Genomic DNA, 20,231 nt, shown 5'->3' with positions numbered 1-20,231 from the left:
GCGAAGTTCTCTGGAGAAAATGAGCAAGTGAGAAGGAAATCGCTGACATTGGCCTCATGATGCAGAAGAACACGGCCTTTTGCTCACTCTGAGCGGAAAGGTGATGCCTGGGCTTAATGAACTTACAAGCAAACCGGTAAGAGGGAGTGGCTATGCATGTTAATATTCATGGGGTAATAACAGTTACTTCTTACTGAAAACCGGTTTCCCTCGAGGGCACAACCATGGAGGGAGGGCAAAGTCGGGCAATTCCGTGAAAGCTGGAGGCCACCGGGTCCACGAGGAGCTCTCGGGTTTTAAAATAGGCTTTAGCCAGAATCTAACCCCAAAACGTGAAAGGAGTCGGGGAAGGGAGCATCAGGAAAATAGATGAACCTGGCTCCAATGTAACCCCCAGCATTGCTTCAGGAGCACCCCGATTTACTGAGGACCCAGGGGCAGGCCTGCGGCATCCCCGGACTGCCCGTGTGGCGTGGACAGGCCGCATGAGGGCTGAAGGCCGGGCTTCCCCTGTCTGCCTCCAAGCCCATCGGCCTGGCAGTGTCGTGTCCAATCCTGTTGCACGGCTTTCAGGTTCCTAGTTACCCAGTTAAGCTCTGACATTGTTTAAGCCATAAAGTAGATTTATTCCAGTGTTTATAGGGGAGACACTGTCCTGTGTAACTAACTCCGTTTCCCCCAAGACAACATAGCAGAGTACGCCTAATGTCCACTTACTTTGTAAAATTCCAGAAACAGCCACAAAAGAAAAGTATATGTGCTATATACTGTTTAATAAGGCAGGAAACTATTTTATTATTCATGAAAGAGAGCTAAACTAAAAGAAATCGGAGCTCAAAAGCTCCGATTCTAGAGCTTTCCTTATGCGCAGCAGATGGGAACGCACTGGCATTTCACTTGCTGGCCGCGCCCTGGGTCCCGTGCTGCGGAGGCTGCACGTCCATCTCAGTGCAATTCCTCAGGGAAGGGAAGCACCTCGGTGGGGCCCACCACTCCTTCCTCGCGGTCTGTGGGACGACAGATGCTCTGTAGGATTCCTGAAACAGCCCCGTCCCAGTCCTCTGTCCCACACACCGTCCACAAAGAAACACAGGAAAAGGGGACCTAGCTACATCACAGACAATAAAGTGAGGGGTCAGGGGGGAAGGGACGGCAAAGAGAGGTCCTGATCTGTGTGTCGGGGACCAGGAATTAAAGAAGTAGGAGAATGAGTAACATTGGTTGAGCGCTTACTATGTGTCAGGCACCAGGCTAAGAACCTGGCACCCATGGTCTCCTTTCGCCTTCACAACAGCCCTATGAGGAAGACCCTTACTGCAGAGGTATTATTATGGGGCTAAAATGGGTCTGTCATTATCTCCATTTCACAGATGGGGAAACTGAGGACCAAAAAGGTAAATCATTTTCCAGAGGCTATTCAGCTGGTAAATAGTGGAGCCAGGATTCAAACCCTGGGTTACCTGTCTTCAGTGACCTTGACCCTTGCCCCTTAGCAGAAAAAGTGCTGGGCAAGTGGGAAGCACACTCTGCTCCTGACGACTAGAAAAGCAGGACCCATCAAGCAAATGGAGGAACGTCAGCATCCTGTGAGGCTGTGCACTTTTTCCCGGGCTGTGATCTGGCCTCAGCCCTTCTGGAATTCTCCCCTGTACGCATGATCACCTGAGACCCAAAAGTCAGCCTCATGATCTCCCAACACTCCCCCCAATGGCCCCGATGAGTATTCCCAGCCAGTTCGCTCTCCTTATACTTCAGTCTTGGACCTCAGGGAGACCTGCTTGTTTCCAGTTGCCCCTCCAGAAAGGATGACCCTGTCCCATGACCTGGGGACATCAGGAAATGCACCGGGGGCTCTGAGGGCAGGTGCGGGAGGAAAGCTGGCCCTCACAGTGCCCCCAGAGCACCTCCCGCGGGGCATGGCTTTGAGGAATCGCAACTCACACTCGGGTGTGTGAACTCGGTACTTGCCAGGATTTCTCACCTCCCTAGAATCCATGGCACACTCAGCTTGCCCTCAGCTGGCAGGGGCAAGGATTCAACGGGGCCTGTCCTACCTTACTTTACCCTCAGAACACCTATTCTTACTTGGCTGCATTCAGATCTTGAAAAAACGAGGAGCATAGCAAACATTTAGGTAAATACATTAAACATTTGGGCACACACGGGTTATCACCATTTCAGATCTGCATGGGGCCTCCTCCCAAGAATCCCTTCCCCACCACCTCACATCCTTTGCTTTTCCCAGGATATTCACCCTCTGGTCCCTTCAGGCTCAAACTAGAACCGCAGACCTCGGCAGCAGGAGCAGGGCCAGGCCTGGCTCTCCACGCGTGGAATGGGGTAAGTCCCGTGCGCCTTACCCCAGGGGACGTCTTAGGTTTCTCACCCATATTTGGAGGTGATGACCCAGTATGCTTTTCCCAAAGTGTGGGGGCTGAGGGATACGAGGGTGACAGAGGGCCCTTCTGTGTAACCCTCACTCAGCGACCTCACCAAGGGCCTAGCATGGGGCCTGCAGAGAACAGGGGAAGTGTGGGGATGACATCTGGCCACTCACTGGCTTGGATGTAGGCTTCCAGAAAGTTCTATTTTCCCAGTGGTTTCCACAGAAAAATGCAAAGAAACTTGGCAATGAAAATATGGCCCCAAAGTAATGCCGCAAAAAAAAATGTAATAAGCCTTAACAGCCGCTGTTACTCTGAAAATCCAAGCAGATGGGGACTGCGACTGCAGCTGTGTAATGGCTCCTGTCTGAGCAGCCTTATCAGATTGGAGCCTTGGTTACCACATGGTTATCATCCCCCCCTCCCCATATATTCACTAAAGATGAATAGAGACCAAACCTGCCTGGATGACTTACCCAGAGCGGCTTCCGGGACGTGGTCTGCAAACGTAAAGCTGGGGAAGAGCAGAGCCAGCTCTCGGCGGGCGTCCTCCGCGTCCCGGCTCCCGTGGACCGCGTTAAAGGGCACTTCCGTGCCGTACTGAGCGCGGAGACTGGGAGCATTGGCAACATGGACAAGACACCGTTGTTTCATTTGAAAGAGAAATGTTTTGCTCTCTGGCAACGTGGTCGCCAGCTACCAATGGGCACCCTGCACTTCTGCGAAATGGCTTTCTCTCGGTTGGAAATGCCAAGAACAGCAGCCAGGGTGACAGGAGCTGACATCTGTCCCGCCCGCCAGGGCAGCACTCTGGGCACGCTGCCTGGTGCTTCTCAAACGTGCTCTCGTTTCACTTGTGCCACAGCCCTGGGAGGGAACGGTGCGAGTCGAGTTGTGGTGGAAGCCCAGGAGCAGCCGTTTTACTGATATCATAACCAGGGGCTGGCACCTGCCAAGGGCTTCAGACAGGGCTCCAGAATCAACCCCCAGTACCCCCATCAGTTAATGCTAATATTGCTAGGACTTCCTGTGTGTCAAGCACTGTGCTTCATACATACAGGGTCTCCCCCAAAATGTGTGCATACTTTAACAGCTGGCAGCTCCGTTTTGAAAGTGAAATGCATTTTAATAAAGACTGCCTTTAAAATTATTCGAAGTGTGTGTTACATTTTTGAGGGACACCCTATATATATGCTCACTTAATCCTCACATCAACATCTGAGGCAGGTCCCATTATAGCACCCATTTTTCAGATGAGGGAATCAAGGCAGAGATTAAAGCATGGCCCAAGGTCACACAGTAAGAGGAAGAAGAGAGATTCTGAAATCTGTCTCTTAACCATGGTACTCTCTAGCCCCCTTGATAGTTGCTCAGATCCCCATTTTACAGATGAGAGAACTGACACCCTGAGAAGGGCCATGCCTGAGTATATGGTAACCTAAGATCTGAGCACTGGGCTGTCTTTCGCTAGCCCAGGCCGCCTCATATATGAATGTCCCTGGCCCCTACAGCTACAAGGTGCAACCTCGGTTACTTAGCCTCTTGCTCATTTCTTTCCTGTTGGCTGGGCCTCTCACAGCTTCAAAGGAAAGAAAGATGTGGTGGATTTGGCATTGGTGGGGTCAGGCTAGAAACACACAGGGGCAAGGAGCAGACCAAGGACAATATGCAGAACAGCGTGCTCACGCTCAGGGCACCCAGGGAGGGGAGTAGGCATTGAGGGGCTTGAGTGCAGTGCATATTCCTAGACCCCACCCAGGCTCTGACTTGGCTGGCCTGAGGGGGGGGGGGCGGACCTGGGACCTGTGTTTCCTGGGTGAGTGTGGCAGGTGGTCCTGAGACCACCCTTTGGGACCTTCTGGCTACAGAGAGAACAGTGAGGCCTGGGTCCAGCAGCAGCCTTCAGAATTGGGCAACGGAGGCAGCAAGGAGGCATTCGGCGAAGGGCAGGGGACTGGATCAGAGGGTGAGGATGTCAGGGTCTCCCCCAAAATTACAACAAAGGGGGATCGTGGCCATCAGAGAGCCCTCTGTGTTACCCATGATTCGGGGCTGAGCATCAGGCAGGGCTCTCTGCTTCCCCAGATGCAGGTTCTGAGGTGGATGTAGGGACCCCAGCTAGTGACATCACCTGTCAGGCTGCTCCCTCCTGGCCACGTGCGGGTCACAGGGTCCCATGAGGGCTCGCCAGGTGGTGGCAACGTCCTCGGTGTCCTCAGTCCTGGTGAGGATCAGGAGGTGGCTCGGCCCACTGCACATGTGATGTACCAGCTTCTCAAATGCCTCCTGGAACAGGGAGGGGAAACGGGCCCGGGGGTCAGCGGGGCCCGTCCCACCCACAGGATGGGCAGGGTCAGTGAGCAGCCTTGCCACCAGCCAGCAGGCCCCTGAAGGGCCCTTGGGAGGGGTGGTGGTGATGCCCCCCCACACCCAGAGGAACCAGGTGTAAGCTAAAGGCAGGAAGAGGAGACACTGGGTTGACTCATTTGGGGTTGGGCATCTATTATAATAAAAGCATAATATGCTAATTAGACCAGACAGCCAAATGACCTTCCGGACATCCTTCCAGACGACCTTCCAGACAAAGCCACAGTGGCGGGAGCCGAGGCAGAAGCGGTTAGGGACGATGAGGCAGGCAGGCAGAGTGGTTAGGGGCGATAAGGCAGACAGGCAGAGTGGTTAGGGGCAATGAGGCAGGCAGGCAGGCAGAGTGGTTAGGGGCAATCAGACAGGCAGGCAGAGTAGTTAGGGGTGATAAGGCAGACAGGCAGAGTGGTTAGGGGTGATGAGGCAGGCAGGCAGAGTGGTTAGGGGTGATGAGGCAGGCGAGTGGTTAGGGGCGATCAGACAGGCAGGCAGAGTAGTTAGAGGTGATAAGGCAGGCAGGCAGGTGAGTGGTTAGGAGCCAGTGGTCCCGGATTGTGAGAGTGTGCAGGCCGGGCTGAGGGACCCCCCCCCCCCCCAGTGCACAAATTCTGTGCACCGAGCCTCTAGTGAGATTATACGAAACTAGAGGACTGGTGCATGAAACTCATGCACTGGGGAGGGGGTGGGGCGTCCTTCAGCCTGGCCTGCGCCCTCTCACAGTCCAGGAGCCCTCAGGGGATGTCCAACTGATGGCTTAGACCCACTCGAGGGAAGCGGGCCTAAGCCATCAGTTGGACATTCTAGGCGCTGCTGCAGAGGTGGGAGACACTTCTGGCTAAGTGGTGCTCCCGCTGTGGGAGAGCACTGACCACCAGGGGGCAGCTCCTGTGTTGAGTGTCTTCCCCCTGGTGGTCAGTGTGTGTCATAGCAACTGGTCATTCTGCCGTTCTGTCGATTTGCATATTCGGGTTTTATTATATAGGATTAGGTAGGGGCATTTTTAAAAATCACATATGAAAATCCTGTGGATGCTGGGTAACCAAGGGTGGGGTGTAGTTGAGACTTTTTTTGTTTGTTTGTTTTTGGGGGGCAGTACTTTAGAATCCTTTCTCTTCCTTCAAGTAACAGCTCTCTGGTTTTCCTTCCTGAACAGCCCTTCCCCCATCATTTGGCCCTAGTCTGGCTGACAACCGTAATGTCTATCCACACCCCCATGCCTCCCATGCACACACACCTCAACGAGAGGGAGGGTGACCAAGTTATGCCGCCAGCTCCTTCCGCCAAGTCCATGAGCCAAGCAGATGCAAAGGGAGGTGGCTGAACCCGAGTCCAGCGGCAGCACCCCAGCCCCCGAAGTGACTGTCCCTGAGGTTCCGCTCCTGAATTTCCCTACAACTGTCTTGGTTCTTTTCCCCAACACCTTCTCATTCAACTCTTCCTTCAGTTCCCAGAGTCAGGGAGTATCATTTCAATCAATCCCTTATTTTGTTACTTAAGGCAGAGTCCAAATCGCTTCCTGCAGCCAAAGCACCTTCACCAATGCAGCATCATGACCGAACCAATTCACAGCCGCCTCCTGCTATATTCTTGCTGTTCCTAATTCTCTATTTTCTCCCAAACTAGTAACCTGTGATCATACTCGAAAGAGAAGAGACGGGAGTGGGTTGAACAATGGGAGCGGACGAGCTGACCTCTCCAGCTCTGTGTTGGTAGAAGAGTCGCATTTCTGCCTCCGTCATGGTCCTCTCTTCACTCATTGTAATGTCAAACCCAGCTTCCTGGATCTGCAGAATATACACACACATTCTGAAAGGGTAAATGCAGCCCAAATTCCCATCTAAATGAGTTGAAAAGTAGAAGATAATAGAAAAGGCAACATTAAAAACAGTGGAAATCCTCATCTTTATCATATCTTTCCTGCTTAGATTTTTTAATTTTAATTTACATAAATGGAATTTTGGTTAAAGCTCCTTAAAAGCGTTCTCTCCCTACTAGGAAGGACACTGCTCCACGATGCCCACCCCTGTTTCCACCAGAGGAGACCCGAGGACAGCCTGCGGGGTGCGTGTTGTCCCTCTACCTTCATGATGATCTCATCAGTCTTCCCGTGGCCGACTGCATCTGGTTTAATGATCGCCAAGGTACAGGTCTTCTCTGATGAAGCTGTAATAAGCCAAGGGCGGTGTTGTCAGGCGCTGGGCTCATCCATCTTGGAGGCTCTCAGGAGGCCACCTGCAGGGACCACACAGCCTCTGCACACAGCTCCCAGGGGTCCCTCGCCTGGCCTCTGGCTGTGCCCCTGCAAACCTGGAATCTAGTGGGAGCACGGGTCTGGCTCCAGACCTCAACCTCAACCTCAACCTGGCTGCAGGGGACGGAGACATGCTAGGGACACAGGCCTGGGAGGGAGGGAGGGAGGGAGTGGGGGAGGGGATGAAGGGGGAAGGAGCAAGGGAGGAGTGGGAGGAGATCAAAGACTACCAAGGAACAGAAACCCAGAAATAGCTGAGAGAGGAGGCCTGCAGGAGGGGGGGGGGGGGGGGGCCGTGGCAGAAGCAACGCAGGCCTGGCTACTCCTGTTCCTTCCTGTCACCCTCTCATGATTCCTGGCTCTGACTGCTGACTGCTGTGTTCTCCTCTCACTCTGCGAGCTCCTTTGCCAATGCTTCTTTTTTACTCCCCTGGCACATGGCCAAGGAGGGCTGCCCTGGGCCCTGAGTCCACATGACCCTTCAGCGCCAGCGCACACGACCAAACTACAGCTCTCCAGTCTTCTCGGCCTCAGTTCAGTTTCCCCGGAGAGGAGCTCAGATTGGCCAGCGTGTTGTTTGCAGCTAAGGCACCAGTCATAGCTCACCGACGCGTCTACTGACTGGCTGCCCTTTGGTCCGTGTCCATGGGTCCAATCAGCCGTGACGCTGAGGGAGATGCCACATAACCAGAGTCCACCGCTCAGGCCGCCGGCGCTGCAGGGAGCCCGGTGTCCAGTCCTGAGGCTGTCCTGTTGTACTCCTGTTTGTATGAGCGGGGCCTTGGGGACCAACCTCTGCTCTCCACAGACTCTGTGTCCTCCTATCCTCTTCTAGTCTCAACTTTTACATCATTTGTGTTGCAATGAGACTTAACAAGACCCGAAAAACCTCAAAAGAAGTGTACTGCAAGGCGTGAATTATTTGAAGCAACATCTCTACTCATTTCCCTGTGAATTCCACTTAAAACATCCTATGAGCGCTATGAGCACTTAGACCTTATGGGGCTCTTACATACATGTCCTTATACATTGACCAGTGAGTGAGGTCAGCTCAGAGGTACGCGGTGAGAAGAGAATTGGCCAGAGCAGGGGCCTGGAGAGCTCCAGCTTGAAAAGGGAGTAAAAGAAAAGACGCCAGTGAAGGGGAGGCTGAGGAGAGGCCGGACACGTTGGGGGACACCGAGAAAGGCCGTGACCAAGAGAAGCCAAGAGAGAAGAGGGTTGGAGAAGGAAGACATTGCGCACGTCCGCGTCTGTAGGAAGGTGCCGTAGGACGTGACTGGGAACGGTCCCTTGGATTTGGCATGGAGAAGGTCAGTGGCGCCCTGGGAGGAGCAGGTCAGGGGGAGCGGGCGGCAGCCGCAGGTCGGGTGGCCCCCGGAGTGTGGACAAAGTTCCGGAAGCTCAGAGTGGGGGAGAGGAAGGCCAGGGTTTTGCATTGTTTTCTAGGCGGAGAGATTGGATTTGAAGGAAAATAAGGGGGAGGGGACTCACAGGAGATAATCCAAAAAGGAGGCAACAAATGTGTCCTACAGAAGTCAAATGGACGGTTTTTCTTTTCACACTGGAACCGTCTCGCCCTCCTAAACTGGGCCTCTCCTTGTTAGAACCCAACTCAAACTCCTCACTGCCCACACACCAATACACAGCCTTTCTGCTTCGTGCAGTCATCGAATCTTCCTTCTCTTTCCAGCTCTGTCCCCGAACTTAGGCCTGGCTGCCTCTGGTGTCTCAGTGGCCTCCCTCCTCCCCAGCCGCAGCCTGGCTGACGTGGGCTTCCCCCCCACACTGTCAGGAGGCTCGTGAAGGCCTGCCCGGCAGGGCCGTGTAGGATCCTGAGCTGTACGGGGCGGGGGAGCAAGGGCAGAGGGTGCAGGGCTGTGGGGAGAGAAGGTGTTCAGCTGACTTTCTGATACGTCAGAAAAAAAGGTGAGAGAAAAAAAAAGAAAGAAACTGGAGCTCTTTAGCTGAGATAAGGACTAAGGAAACATCAGCATCGTAACTTTACAATATTAGTGTCGATATCCTCCACTTTATTCCAGGGAGCTTTTCCTGACGCCCGAAGTCGCCGTGAAAGTCACACTTGCTCTATTTGAACATGATCAGAAAGCCGTGAAAAGTGCCCAAAAAAGGACAGAAAGGGGATATGAAATGATGCTGGAGGACAGGTGGCCAGAGGCAAAACGTTTTACAAGTGGCTCAGGTGGCTCGATAAACTGACTACTTGTATATTTTTTAAAAACACATCAAGTCGGAGTCTGCTTGGCCTTTTGGCCTTGCCGGTTGGCTGGGCACTCACCCACGTCCGCGTCTTCGCCACCGTCCTTTTCATGGGAAAAGCGTTCCTCCTCCTCAGAGAGAGCCTCGTCTTTGATCTGATACAAATTGGTCATTAATTAAATTAATTAATGAGGTCATTAATTAATTTAAATGACCACAAAAACCTGCAGAAACCCCCAAAATAAAGGTTCAAAATACAGAGCAACAAAAGGGCCAAGATGATCCATCTTGGAAACGAGGAGAGCGTTGCTAGCGGCTGTGCGGTGGTGCGGGGAGGGGGTGCTGAGTGTTTGGAGACAAGGAAATCCGTGCTGAGCTTAAAGCTCACAGTCGGCCTGTTTCCACGAGCACTGTGTACACATACAGAGCTGGCAACGGAAGAACTGAAAGGCGAGTAAATATGAAGCGATTGCCCACACAGTGCAGGGGAGCAGTACAGAGAGAGCACCAGCATTTGGGAACGCCTTTCTTGGGGGGAAGTTGCCAGTTTCCTGGGGGGGAGAGTATGATTCGATGCCTGTCCATTCTATAAAAACAGGACTTTGCCCTTTGGAATTGAATGTGAGAACTGGAACAATGAACGCTGACCACGAAGGCCCCTTTGGCAGGTGCTCAGAGCTCCAGGATGTGTCCCTCTCTCTGCCGCAGGTGTGTCGTTCTTCGGAGGCAGCCAGTGATTTATGAAAAACTCAGCCCGTGTCATCGTGGAAATAGTATCTCAGAACCACAGGCTGTTTCTCATGGTCCTGACAGAGCTTAATTTCTAAAGTGAAGACGCGAGCCCTCTGGGATCACAAGTAAGACTTCCAGGAATCGAGGTGAGGGCGGCAGGTCACCAGGAGAGATCTCACCCTGGGGCTGGGCTCCGCCTGCCCACTCCTCGATTCCATCCCTTTATTTTCATTTCTGACTTCATTGTCAGGGATCCAGAAACCCTGTAATGAGTAGCAGGAGGGGAGGAAGGGAAGTGGATAAAGAAAGTTGAAGCGTTCTGGGTGAAGGGCAGCTTTTTGAAAGAAGGCTCCAGAAGGAAGATTTCAAAATGCACGTGTCAGCGGGGCCTCGTGCTCTCCCTGCACTCTCAGCGGGGACTCAGGTGGGCATTTAATGAAGCTTCCAGCTGACAGGCCCAGGAAAATTAGTGGGAAGGGGAGGGAATGGCAGGTCTGGAGCACAGCCTGAGCTTGCTGCTTGCAGGAGTGGCCGCCTTACCACCTTCCGTTCTCTGCCTTCAGCCAGCACCTTCCTCTCGGCCTCCAGCTGGTCCAGGATAGTTTTCTGCAGCAGTGGGGCATTTGCTCCTCTAACCACAGCCACCAGTTTCCCTCCCTGCAACAGGACAGATGTGCTGCTCAAGCCACAGGAAACCCAGATGCTAATCTCTTCAAGAACCAGTGGGAGTGTCCAAGCGCTTTGTTTAGGAGTGTGCCCAAGGTCAAGGTCAAGGCCAAGGCCCATCGGCCCCAGGCCCACAGCCTCCATCTACTTCTCTGCCTTGTACCCCAGGCCCCTCCTTTCAGAACTTCCTTCAGGGCCATGGGGAGTCGGCTAACGGAGGGACAGGATGTGAGTTGCCTATACCTGGCTCATGCCCTCAACATGTATCTATCTATTAAGCACTTACCTGTCAAGCACCGAGACCCAGGCAAAGGCTATGAACACTAAACACGAAAAGACACAGTCGTGCCCTCAGTGAGTGGGGAGCCGAGTGGGGGCAGAAAGGTGATCATCAAACAAACAATTACAATAGAACAAGGTCATTCTAAAGCAAATAGGTCATTGCTTTAATGGGGGGTGTACAGAATGCTTGGAATTCCAGGCAAGACTCTATTCCCAACTCCATCTGGGAGGTCAGGTGGTGTTTGGGGTGAACCTGGGTTTCTTGCTTTCACTTGTTCAGCAGCGTGTGGCTGGGGAGCACGCTCCTCTTAGCTCCTTCCCACGTCTCCCTCCCGCCCCACCCATGTTCCATCATATGACTTCAGTCTCCCGACTAAAACTCCAGGCGCAAATGTTTTATCATAAGCTCCCGATCTGTAATACTTGCAGTGCTGAGAGGCCCAAACGTTTCCAAACTAAACCCTGACCTGGCTATCAGGAGGCCTGGGGGGATGGGGGGGTGGGGAGAGCCCCCAGTTTCCCAGTATAAGGAGGGGGCTGGACTGGGTCAGGAAGAAGATGTCATTCAGTTGCCTTCAGTGCCTGTCAGGAGACCTAAACCTAGAGAGCCAGGAGTGACAGTGGGCCCTCGGAGTATGAGCACGGATGTCATACCAAAGACATCCCAGTTACCTTCAAATCACTGCACCGCTTGTCTGTCCTCAATAGTCCCTCTCGTTTCTGACTTTCCGTAAACGACCTTCACGTTTTATGATACATAAAGTTGCATGCAGAGCTCGTCCACCCATGAAGGGGTACTGGGTGTGCTGTAAGCTCCCCTCCACGGAGCAGAGCACAGGAAGCTGAAACGCTGCTCTGAGAGTGAAACCTCAGTCAGGAGTGTCCACCAGCCAGAAGCAGCATATCAGTGACTCCTGTTCTTCCCCTGCACGGCCTGGCCGAAGCTGCCCCCACTCAGGTGACGCCGCCGGCCAGTGAGCAGGGCCCCGGCCGCCGGCCAGTTGGGGCCTGCATCACCAGGACTTCAGGACATCGTCCTCTGCCAAAATGATAAAGGCAGTCACGGGTTTGGATCAGTGTGACCCCTTGGTGACTCCCAGTGAGAATTAATGCCTGTGAGACTCACCCACCTGAACCCCAAAGATCTGCAACCATCACATAGTCCTGGTTCTGAAAATGTACTTACCGCCGAAACCGGTTTGGCTCAGTGGATAGAGCGTCGGCCTGCAGACTGAGGGGTCCCAGGTTCGATTCCGGTCAAGGGCATGTACCTGGGTTGCGGGCACATCCCCAGTAGGAGATGTGCAGGAGGCAGCTGGTCGATGTTTCTCTCTCATCAATGTTTCTAACTCTCTATCTCTCTCCTTTCCTCTCTGTAAAAAATCAATAAAATATATTTTAAAAAAACAACAAAAAAAAACGTACTTACCGCATAGAACAGGAAGGTGGGCTCACACCTCCCGCGGTATTTTTCGAGGACGTCAAGACAGTCTGCCTCCGCCTAAAGAAAACAAGCTGCCAGCAGGTCCCTGGGCACAGCGGGTACAGGGGCATGATGGCAGGGACTGCACAGACAATCCACATGCACACTGCACTTCATACACCACACACACACCACCTATCACACACACACCACCTATCACACACACACCGCCTATCACACACACACCACCTATCACACACACCACCTATCACACACACACCACCTATCACACACACACCACCTATCACACACTCACCACCTATCACACACTCACACACCACATATCACACATATGCACCACCTATCACACACACACCACCTATCACACACACACCACCTATCACACACTCACCACCTATCACACACTCACACACAGCCTATCACACACACACACCACCTATCACACACACACCACCTATCACATACCACATATCACACACACCACATATCACACACACCACATATCACACACACATGCACCACCTATCACACACACACCACCTATCACACACACACCACCTATCACACACACACCACCTAACACACACCACATATCACACACACCACCTATCACACACACACCACCTAACACACACACACCACCTATCACACACACACCACCTATCACACACTCACACACCACATATCACACACACATGCACCACCTACCACACACACACACCACCTATCACACACACACACACCACCTATCACACACACACACCACCTAACACATACCACATATCACACATATCACCTATCACACACATACCACATATCACACACACCACCTATCACACACACACCACCTATCACACACACATGCACCACATATCACACACATGCACCACCTATCACACACACACCACCTAACACATACCACCTATCACACACACATGCACCACATATCACACACATGCACCACCTATCACACACACACCACCTAACACATACCACATATCACACACACATGCACCACCTACCACACACACACACCACCTATCACACACACACCACCTATCACATACCACACACCACACACACATTGCATGCACTCACTGCACACACGCACACCACACATCCACACACCGTGACTGCCCGCCCCAGGTGAAGCCCTGACTTGCTTTCATGCTTCTATTGTTTTTTCATCAGAATCTTAACAACTGTCCTGTCAATATGTTGGTAAAAATTGTTGGCAGTGTACTTTTTTGAGGAATAAAACGAGGAGGAAAGATGGTTTCCCCTGCTCCCCACCGGCTACTCCTCCGGCACCAGGAAGCTCACTAAGTCCTGCTGCTGCCCGACCGGCAGCCTCAGGGGCGGAAGGGCCTCCCAGTGCCCTGTGTCTGGGAAACCTGCCCGCGGACGTTCCCCCCCACGCCCTGCAGAAGCGTCCACACGGACTCCCAGAGCGGGAGGAGCCAAAGCCCTTGAAGCCAAACCTGTGGCGAGGTTAGCGCGAAGCCCACCTTCTGTGTTCAGTCTTTGAACCGCAAACCCACGGAGTGTCTCTTGCACACGTCTCCGGAATTTGGTCCCATTTCCATACACTAATCCAGTACATGTTTACTCAGAGTCCCCCTTGCGGAGCAGAGGATAGAGATCCTGAAACCCTGAGCTCTGAAGGGGAACTCCAGAGCCCACAGCGTCTGTGAGCTAAGAGGGAGCACACCTCTTGGAGTGGCAGGCATTCTGGCCCTGCGGCCAGAGTGACGGTCAGTGAGGGGCTGAGGGAGGATTTCATCCCCAGAGAAACTGCGAGGCAGCATGACGAATAAAAAGCTACTCAGTGCTCTGAAAAGGGAGCTCGCACTTCCTGTTCCTGTGTTGAAATGTTGCCTTTTCTTACAATGTTGAGCGACAGCCCCACTGAGAGAGGATCTTACCAATGCAAAGTGCAGAAGGTCCAGGCCAACCTCGATCCTCATCTTCTGGAAGAGGCTCACCACAGGCTTGCAGGGGCCACACCAGCCCTGATAGACATCGACCACTGCGCGGCACCGGGAGAGAAGCAGGGAGGCTCTGGTGAGCCCCAGCGTCCAGCATGTCAGGCCAAGTTTACACCCGCACATGCTAGCTCCCTCAGATGGATGTCGTTTGCAGGGACATTAATGGTTACAGGATTTATTATCCCGTCAGAGTATGAGCGATCATGGAAACACAGCTATCCCTCATTCTCAGCAACTCTTTGTTCTGAATTCTAAACACAGTGAAGTCGTGTAGGGTGGGAAATCATTTGCTTACCATGATCCCTTTACCGTAAGGAATTTGCAGGCTACGTGCAGACCTAGCCCAGAGTGGCCCTCAATAAATATTTGAATGGACTGAAACCATCTATTCTAAAAGGAAGAAGCCACTATAGGTGACCTGTCAGCATACAGTCAATTCTTAGCTTCTTTGATAATAAACAGAGCTTTGACCTTTTCCCCTGATGAATTACAAGTGACTTGCTTTGGGTAAAGGAGAGTTTTGTTCACTTTAGAAAGTCAACACTGTTCTCCTGGAAAGTGACTCTGATAGAGACCCGGGTGGAAACTTAGATACTGTGGTCTTCGGTCCCCGTCTGTGCTGTGCGCCAGGGGTGGGTGTGAGGGAACCTCTCTTCTGCCTGCACCTGACCAGGAGGCCTGCTACCGGATAGTACTGACGAATTTCCTGAACAGAACTCACCAGCAGATAGATGGTCAAGCCAGATCTATATGTGCAAAGAAATCAACTGTTCTTCATTCATGAAACTCAAGGTTACAGGAAAATGGTGGTCATTGCAGCTTTTCTCTTCTTGGTAAATCTGTCATGTAGCCATTTTTAAAAGGATGGACCTCCACAATTATCTTAAATTACCAGTTAGTCCTTTGGAACTGAGCATTTCCTCCCAAAGCTCCTGGGTGCTGATGTTGGCCTAACATCAAAGAAGAACAAATACTGTATTACTGAGGGCACGAATGGGGAGACACTGATATATTTGCTACAGGTCCCCCCAGCCCCCCTCATTCCTGTAGCTCTACAACAAGTCTTGGAATCAGGCGGTGTGAGGCCTCCATATTGTCTTTTTCAAGGTTGTATTGACTATTCCAGGTCCTTTGCATTTCTACAAACATTTTAGAGCCAGCCTGGCAATTTCTGCAAAAACTCCTGTCAAGATTTTAATTGAGATTGCATTGATTCTGTGGATCAATTTAGGAAATAATTGAAGTATTAACAACTTTTGAGTCTTCCAGGCCATGAATGTGCTGTTTCTCATCATTTATTAAATCTTCCTTAATTTTCTCCACATCAGAAATTGACAGAGAGTTTATGGCCACTTCCCCACATTTTCTATTATCTACAAAGTATTCTGGATTATATCAAATATTAAATACAAGGGGAAATACATATTATCCCTCTTCATAAATAGTATACATTTTTGTATGTTTTTATTTTGAAACAATTTCAAACTTACAGGAAATTTGCAAGTACAATATAAAGGAATTTTTCTTCTTGAATTATTTGAAAGTAAATTACTAATCTAATAGCCCATTATTCCTACATAACCACAATACAACCCTCAAAATAAAAAATAAATACATATATTATTATTATGTAACTCTTGGACTCTATTCAAATTTTACTGATCCTCCCAATAAAGTCATAATAGCAAAAGCTCTAATCGGAATCATGTGCCAGGAGTCTCTTAAGTCTCCTTCAGTCTGGAAAAGTTCTTTAGTCTCTGATTTTCATGACCTTGACACTTTTAAATTCTGCATACTGGTTATTTTGTAGACCATTCCTCAGTTGGAGTGTGTTTGGTGTTTCCTCCTGATTACAGTCAGGCTGTGCATCTTTGGATTAGTGGAGCTGGTTGGAATTGGTTGGATTGGTGGAGCTGGTTGGATTGGTTGGAATTGGTGGAGCTGGTTGGATTGGTTGGATTGGTGGAGCTGGTTGGAATTGGTTGGATTGGTGGAGCTGGTTGGATTGGTTGGAATTGGTGGAGCTGGTTGGAATTGGTTGGAATTGGTGGAGCTGGTTGGAATTGGTTGGATTGGTGGAGCTGATTGGAATTGGTTGGATTGATGGAGCTGGTTGGATTGGTTGGAATTAGTGGAGCTGGTTGGAATTGGTTGGATTGGTGGAGCTGGTTGGATTGGTTAGAATTGGTGGAGCTGGTTGGATTGGTTGGAATTGGTTGGATTGGTTGGAGATGATTGGATTGGTTGGAGTTGTTGGAATTAGTTGGATTGGTTGAAATTGTTGGATTGGTTGGAATTAGCCAGATTGGTTGGTATTAGTTGGATTGGTTGGAATTGGTTAGAACTGATTGGAACTGGTTGGAGATGGTTGGATTGGTTGGAGTTGGTTGGAATTGGTTGGAGTGTCAGAGAAGCAGAAGAATGTTCCTCCCATGGCAACTTATCAGGTGACATACAATTTCCATCTCCCTCATTTCTGCTGATGTTTACTTGGATCACTTGTTAAGGTGGTCTGTCAGGCCCCTCCACTGTGAAATTATTCTCTTTTCCCTTTGTAATTAGTAAGCTTTTTTTTTAATTTTTATTTTTTGTAGGGAGCTAGTTTGAAACCATATAAATTAAAAGACCATGACAATTACTACTTATTCTTAATACAGGTATGCTAAGGTCTTTGTCCCTTTAAAAGGGCTCAAAACCTAGTATCTGCAAATACTCTATTAAAGCTCCATCTTTCTGAAAGACAACATGTTTTCATACTTTTTTGTTTTGATTTTTTTTTTTTAAACAGAAGCCTTCTTGATGCCTAACATGAGAGAAGAACGTTGGACTGATGTCATGCTGGGCCCACAGCCATAGTCCTGAGGGAAGTGACAGAAGGGTTCTGAGGAGCCCCACGCCACCCCCACCCTCTCTCACAACAGTGGCTTTCAGAGGCTCCGCTGTCAGTGGCAACTGTCCGTGGAGCACACCTGTGACGGTGTTAGCCACACCTGCCGTGCCACCAGGGCCCTTTGGACAACTGAAGGAGCAGAACAGTGTGGGGAACATGCAGACTCCACTAGGGAACCAATGGGGAGTGTGTGGCACCTTTTGGCTCCACTGTCTCTGGATGTCTGTTATTTCTATTTCTATTTAGAAGGAACCCTAAATAGTCTTAGCCAGAGAGGGAACAGGGTTCCTGGGTTGGCAGATCTAGACACATGAAAAGATAATCATATGAGACAAAAAATCTTAGAGCCACCACAGACAGCATTCAGACTAGCCTGGAAGTGTCTAAAGAAGTTTTATGGTGTTTTATTTTTGTTGTTTTTGTTTTTTAAAAATATATTTTTATTGATTTCTGAGAAGAAGGGAGAGGGAGAGAGAGATAGAAACATCAACAATGAGAGAGAATCATTGATCAGCTGCCTCCTGCACACCCACACTGAGGATCGAGCCTACAATCCGGGCATGTGCCCTCAACCAGAATCAAACCTGGGACACTTGAGTCCATAGGCCGAAATTCTATCCACTGAGCCAAACTGGCTAGGACTATGTAAAGAAATTTTGTCACAACCATTCTCTCTTCAGGTTATGGATTTTCCCTCTCATTTACATAAAGGATATAGAGGCACAGAGAAGCTGAGAAAATCATTTTTGCAGCATAAGTGCTAGGGCCAGGGGCTTAGAATTTATTTACAGACAGAACATGCACAGCTGGCAAGATTCATGACTCTAGACCAGCCGTGGGCAAACTACGGCCCGTGGGCCAGATCCGGCCTGTTTGAAATGAATAAAACTAAAAAAAAAAGACCGTACCCTTTTATGTAATGATGTTTACTTTGAATTTATATTAGTTCACACAAACACTCCATCCATGCTTTTGTTCCGGCCCTCCGGTCCAGTTTAAGAACCCATTATGGCCCTCGAGTCAAAAAGTTTGCCCACCCCTGCTCTAGACTGCTAGAACATAAAGGCTGGAAGGCCATAAGGGATAACTCCCCTAATACCCTTCTTCTACAGATAGGCAGTTATGTGGTTTGTCCAAAATCTCAGAGTTATGTGGTTTGTCCAAAATCTCTTGAGTCTAAGACTCAAGAACTATATCAACTTTTCAGGCTTCTGACCCTCGCCGGTTTGGCTCAATGGACAGAGCGAAGGCCTGCGGACTGAAGGATCCTGGGTTTGAATCCCCGTTAAGGGTACGTATCTTGTTTGTAGGCTCAATCCCCAGCCCTGATTCCCAGCCCTGGTTGGGGCACCTGCAGGAGGCTACCGGTCAATGTGTCTCTCTCACATCGGTGTTTCTCTCTTTCTACCTCTCCCCCTTCCACTCTTTTCAAAAATTCAATGGAAAAAATATCCTCCGGGATTAACAAAACAAACCAAAGCCTTGTCAGGCTTCCAGTCTAAAGCTCCTCCCTCCCCCACCCCCCATGCACTACCCTTAGACTGACAATGCTTTCTCCCTTTAAAAAAAAAAATCACTAGGCTTTCGAAATCCACATGTGAAGTGCTGGTGCCACAGAGAACAATGAAAGTGAAGTTATGTGTCTCAAGACCCTGCCTTTCTACTCTCCAGGGGGTGCCTGTGGCCTGAGCATTTATCCTGATGGGCGGAGCTGACTCAGACATTTTAAAGTTTGCCTTAAATTGTACCCATATTACAGATCATCCAGATGGTCTCCTATGACAAAGCACTCCCCTGGACTCCACAGCCCATGCCTGCAAGTTTACCACAGGCCTAGAATCCCCCGCGACTTACTGTCCAGGGCCGGGAAGAAACAGCAGGCTCGGCTTATGGATTCACTTATCTTAGGCGCAAGTGAAGTGAAGCACTTTCTAAGACAAATGCACGCACACAGCACGTAAAATATCAAAACATACTTGTTGAGTAAGCAACTGATTGAATAGATCAGTCGTGGGACAACTGGGTCTCCAGAGAGCACACACTTACAAACTCAAAAGAATCTATATCATAGTCTCGCAGCAAGTTGCAATTCTATTTCAACAATAAATAGGTCACATCAAATTATATTGATCAATATTTCTTGGTTGTTTAGTTTCATTTTAAAAACTATAAAAGTGTTGTAGAGTTTCAAGGCGGTATAGCACTGTAAGCAAGCATAAGAGCTTAAACCCAATGCTATACCTGTTTGTATTTAAGTGCACAAAAAATTGCCATCACTACCAGACCGAGATCTACACCCAGGTTTGGGAACTGCCTGTCAAATACCGCTGGCAAAGAGGATCACTTGTATACTGCTCTTCCCGAGCCACAGCACCCTCATCCTCCAACCCCAACCAAGTGCTGGAAGTCAGCACCCCTTGAGGCTTACCTGCAGGGCGATTTCCTTCTTCTTGCTTCCCATGGCTCTGCAAAGACAGAAGCCCTGTTACGCTCGCCTCCCGACACACCCGCAGCGCATGCAGATCCGCGAGCCTACCTTAGACCGTCCCGCCCCCAACCCCGCACCCGTCTAAGGTGAACATAAACAGCAGCAAATAAGCGCACTGATGCAAATGGACACCCCACAGTGGAAGCGGAGCCTGCAGCCCGCGGGGGTCATGGCTTGCAGGGCTGGGGTGAGGGCATTTACTGCGGAGCCCACAGAGGGGCGCCAGGCGATGGCACCCGAGCAGCTAAAGAATTCGGGTGAAAACGTCCACAGAATCCTGTTTTTTCCTACTGGTAAGTGTATTCCTGGGGAACTGAACCACCGTGAATGATCTTCAACAGGTACACAGTCTTCAACGTGCAGCAAGAGTTTACAAGCCAGTCGTCAGTGATTCAGCCATGGTCGTCTTGGCAACGCAGACCAACACCAAGTTAGCCAGGCAATAAACATGCGACATGTAAGCCACGCCCACTCCGGACCCAGCAGAAGGGCAGGTGGGCTCCCTGCAGTCAGAATTGG

General features: G+C 50.5%; 1 protein-coding gene across 1 annotated transcript; it reads right to left on the bottom strand.

The window, feature by feature from the left end:
- Positions 1–669: 669 nt before the first annotated feature.
- On the bottom strand, positions 670–19,981 carry NME9 (NME/NM23 family member 9). The gene is made up of 11 exons (XM_059663830.1): positions 19,653–19,981; positions 15,227–15,284; positions 14,272–14,375; positions 12,332–12,403; positions 10,495–10,611; positions 9,302–9,377; positions 6,832–6,914; positions 6,443–6,535; positions 4,516–4,670; positions 2,861–2,997; positions 670–1,007 (listed from the first exon to the last, which is right to left on the bottom strand). Exons 1-11 carry the CDS (start codon positions 19,683–19,685, stop codon positions 946–948), a joined length of 990 nt encoding a protein of 329 aa, XP_059519813.1. The 5' UTR covers positions 19,686–19,981; the 3' UTR covers positions 670–945.
- Positions 19,982–20,231: the final 250 nt, after the last annotated feature.

This window comes from Myotis daubentonii, chromosome 14 (genome assembly GCF_963259705.1).
Source record: "Myotis daubentonii chromosome 14, mMyoDau2.1, whole genome shotgun sequence".
NCBI lineage: Eukaryota > Metazoa > Chordata > Mammalia > Chiroptera > Vespertilionidae > Myotis > Myotis daubentonii.
This window is presented reverse-complemented; position numbering and strand designations above follow the sequence as displayed.

Bases quoted from the DNA above. Each gene is read 5' to 3' on its own strand.
- NME9 (XM_059663830.1), bottom strand. From the start codon at position 19,685: ATGGGAAGCAAGAAGAAGGAAATCGCCCTGCAG. The intron at 4,671-6,442 runs GTCAGCTCGTCC...TCCCTGTTCCAG, and splicing joins ACCAACACAGAGCTGGAGAG to GAGGCATTTGAGAAGCTGGT. The intron at 2,998-4,515 runs GTGATGTCACTA...CAATGCTCCCAG, and splicing joins AGGAGGGAGCAGCCTGACAG to TCTCCGCGCTCAGTACGGCA.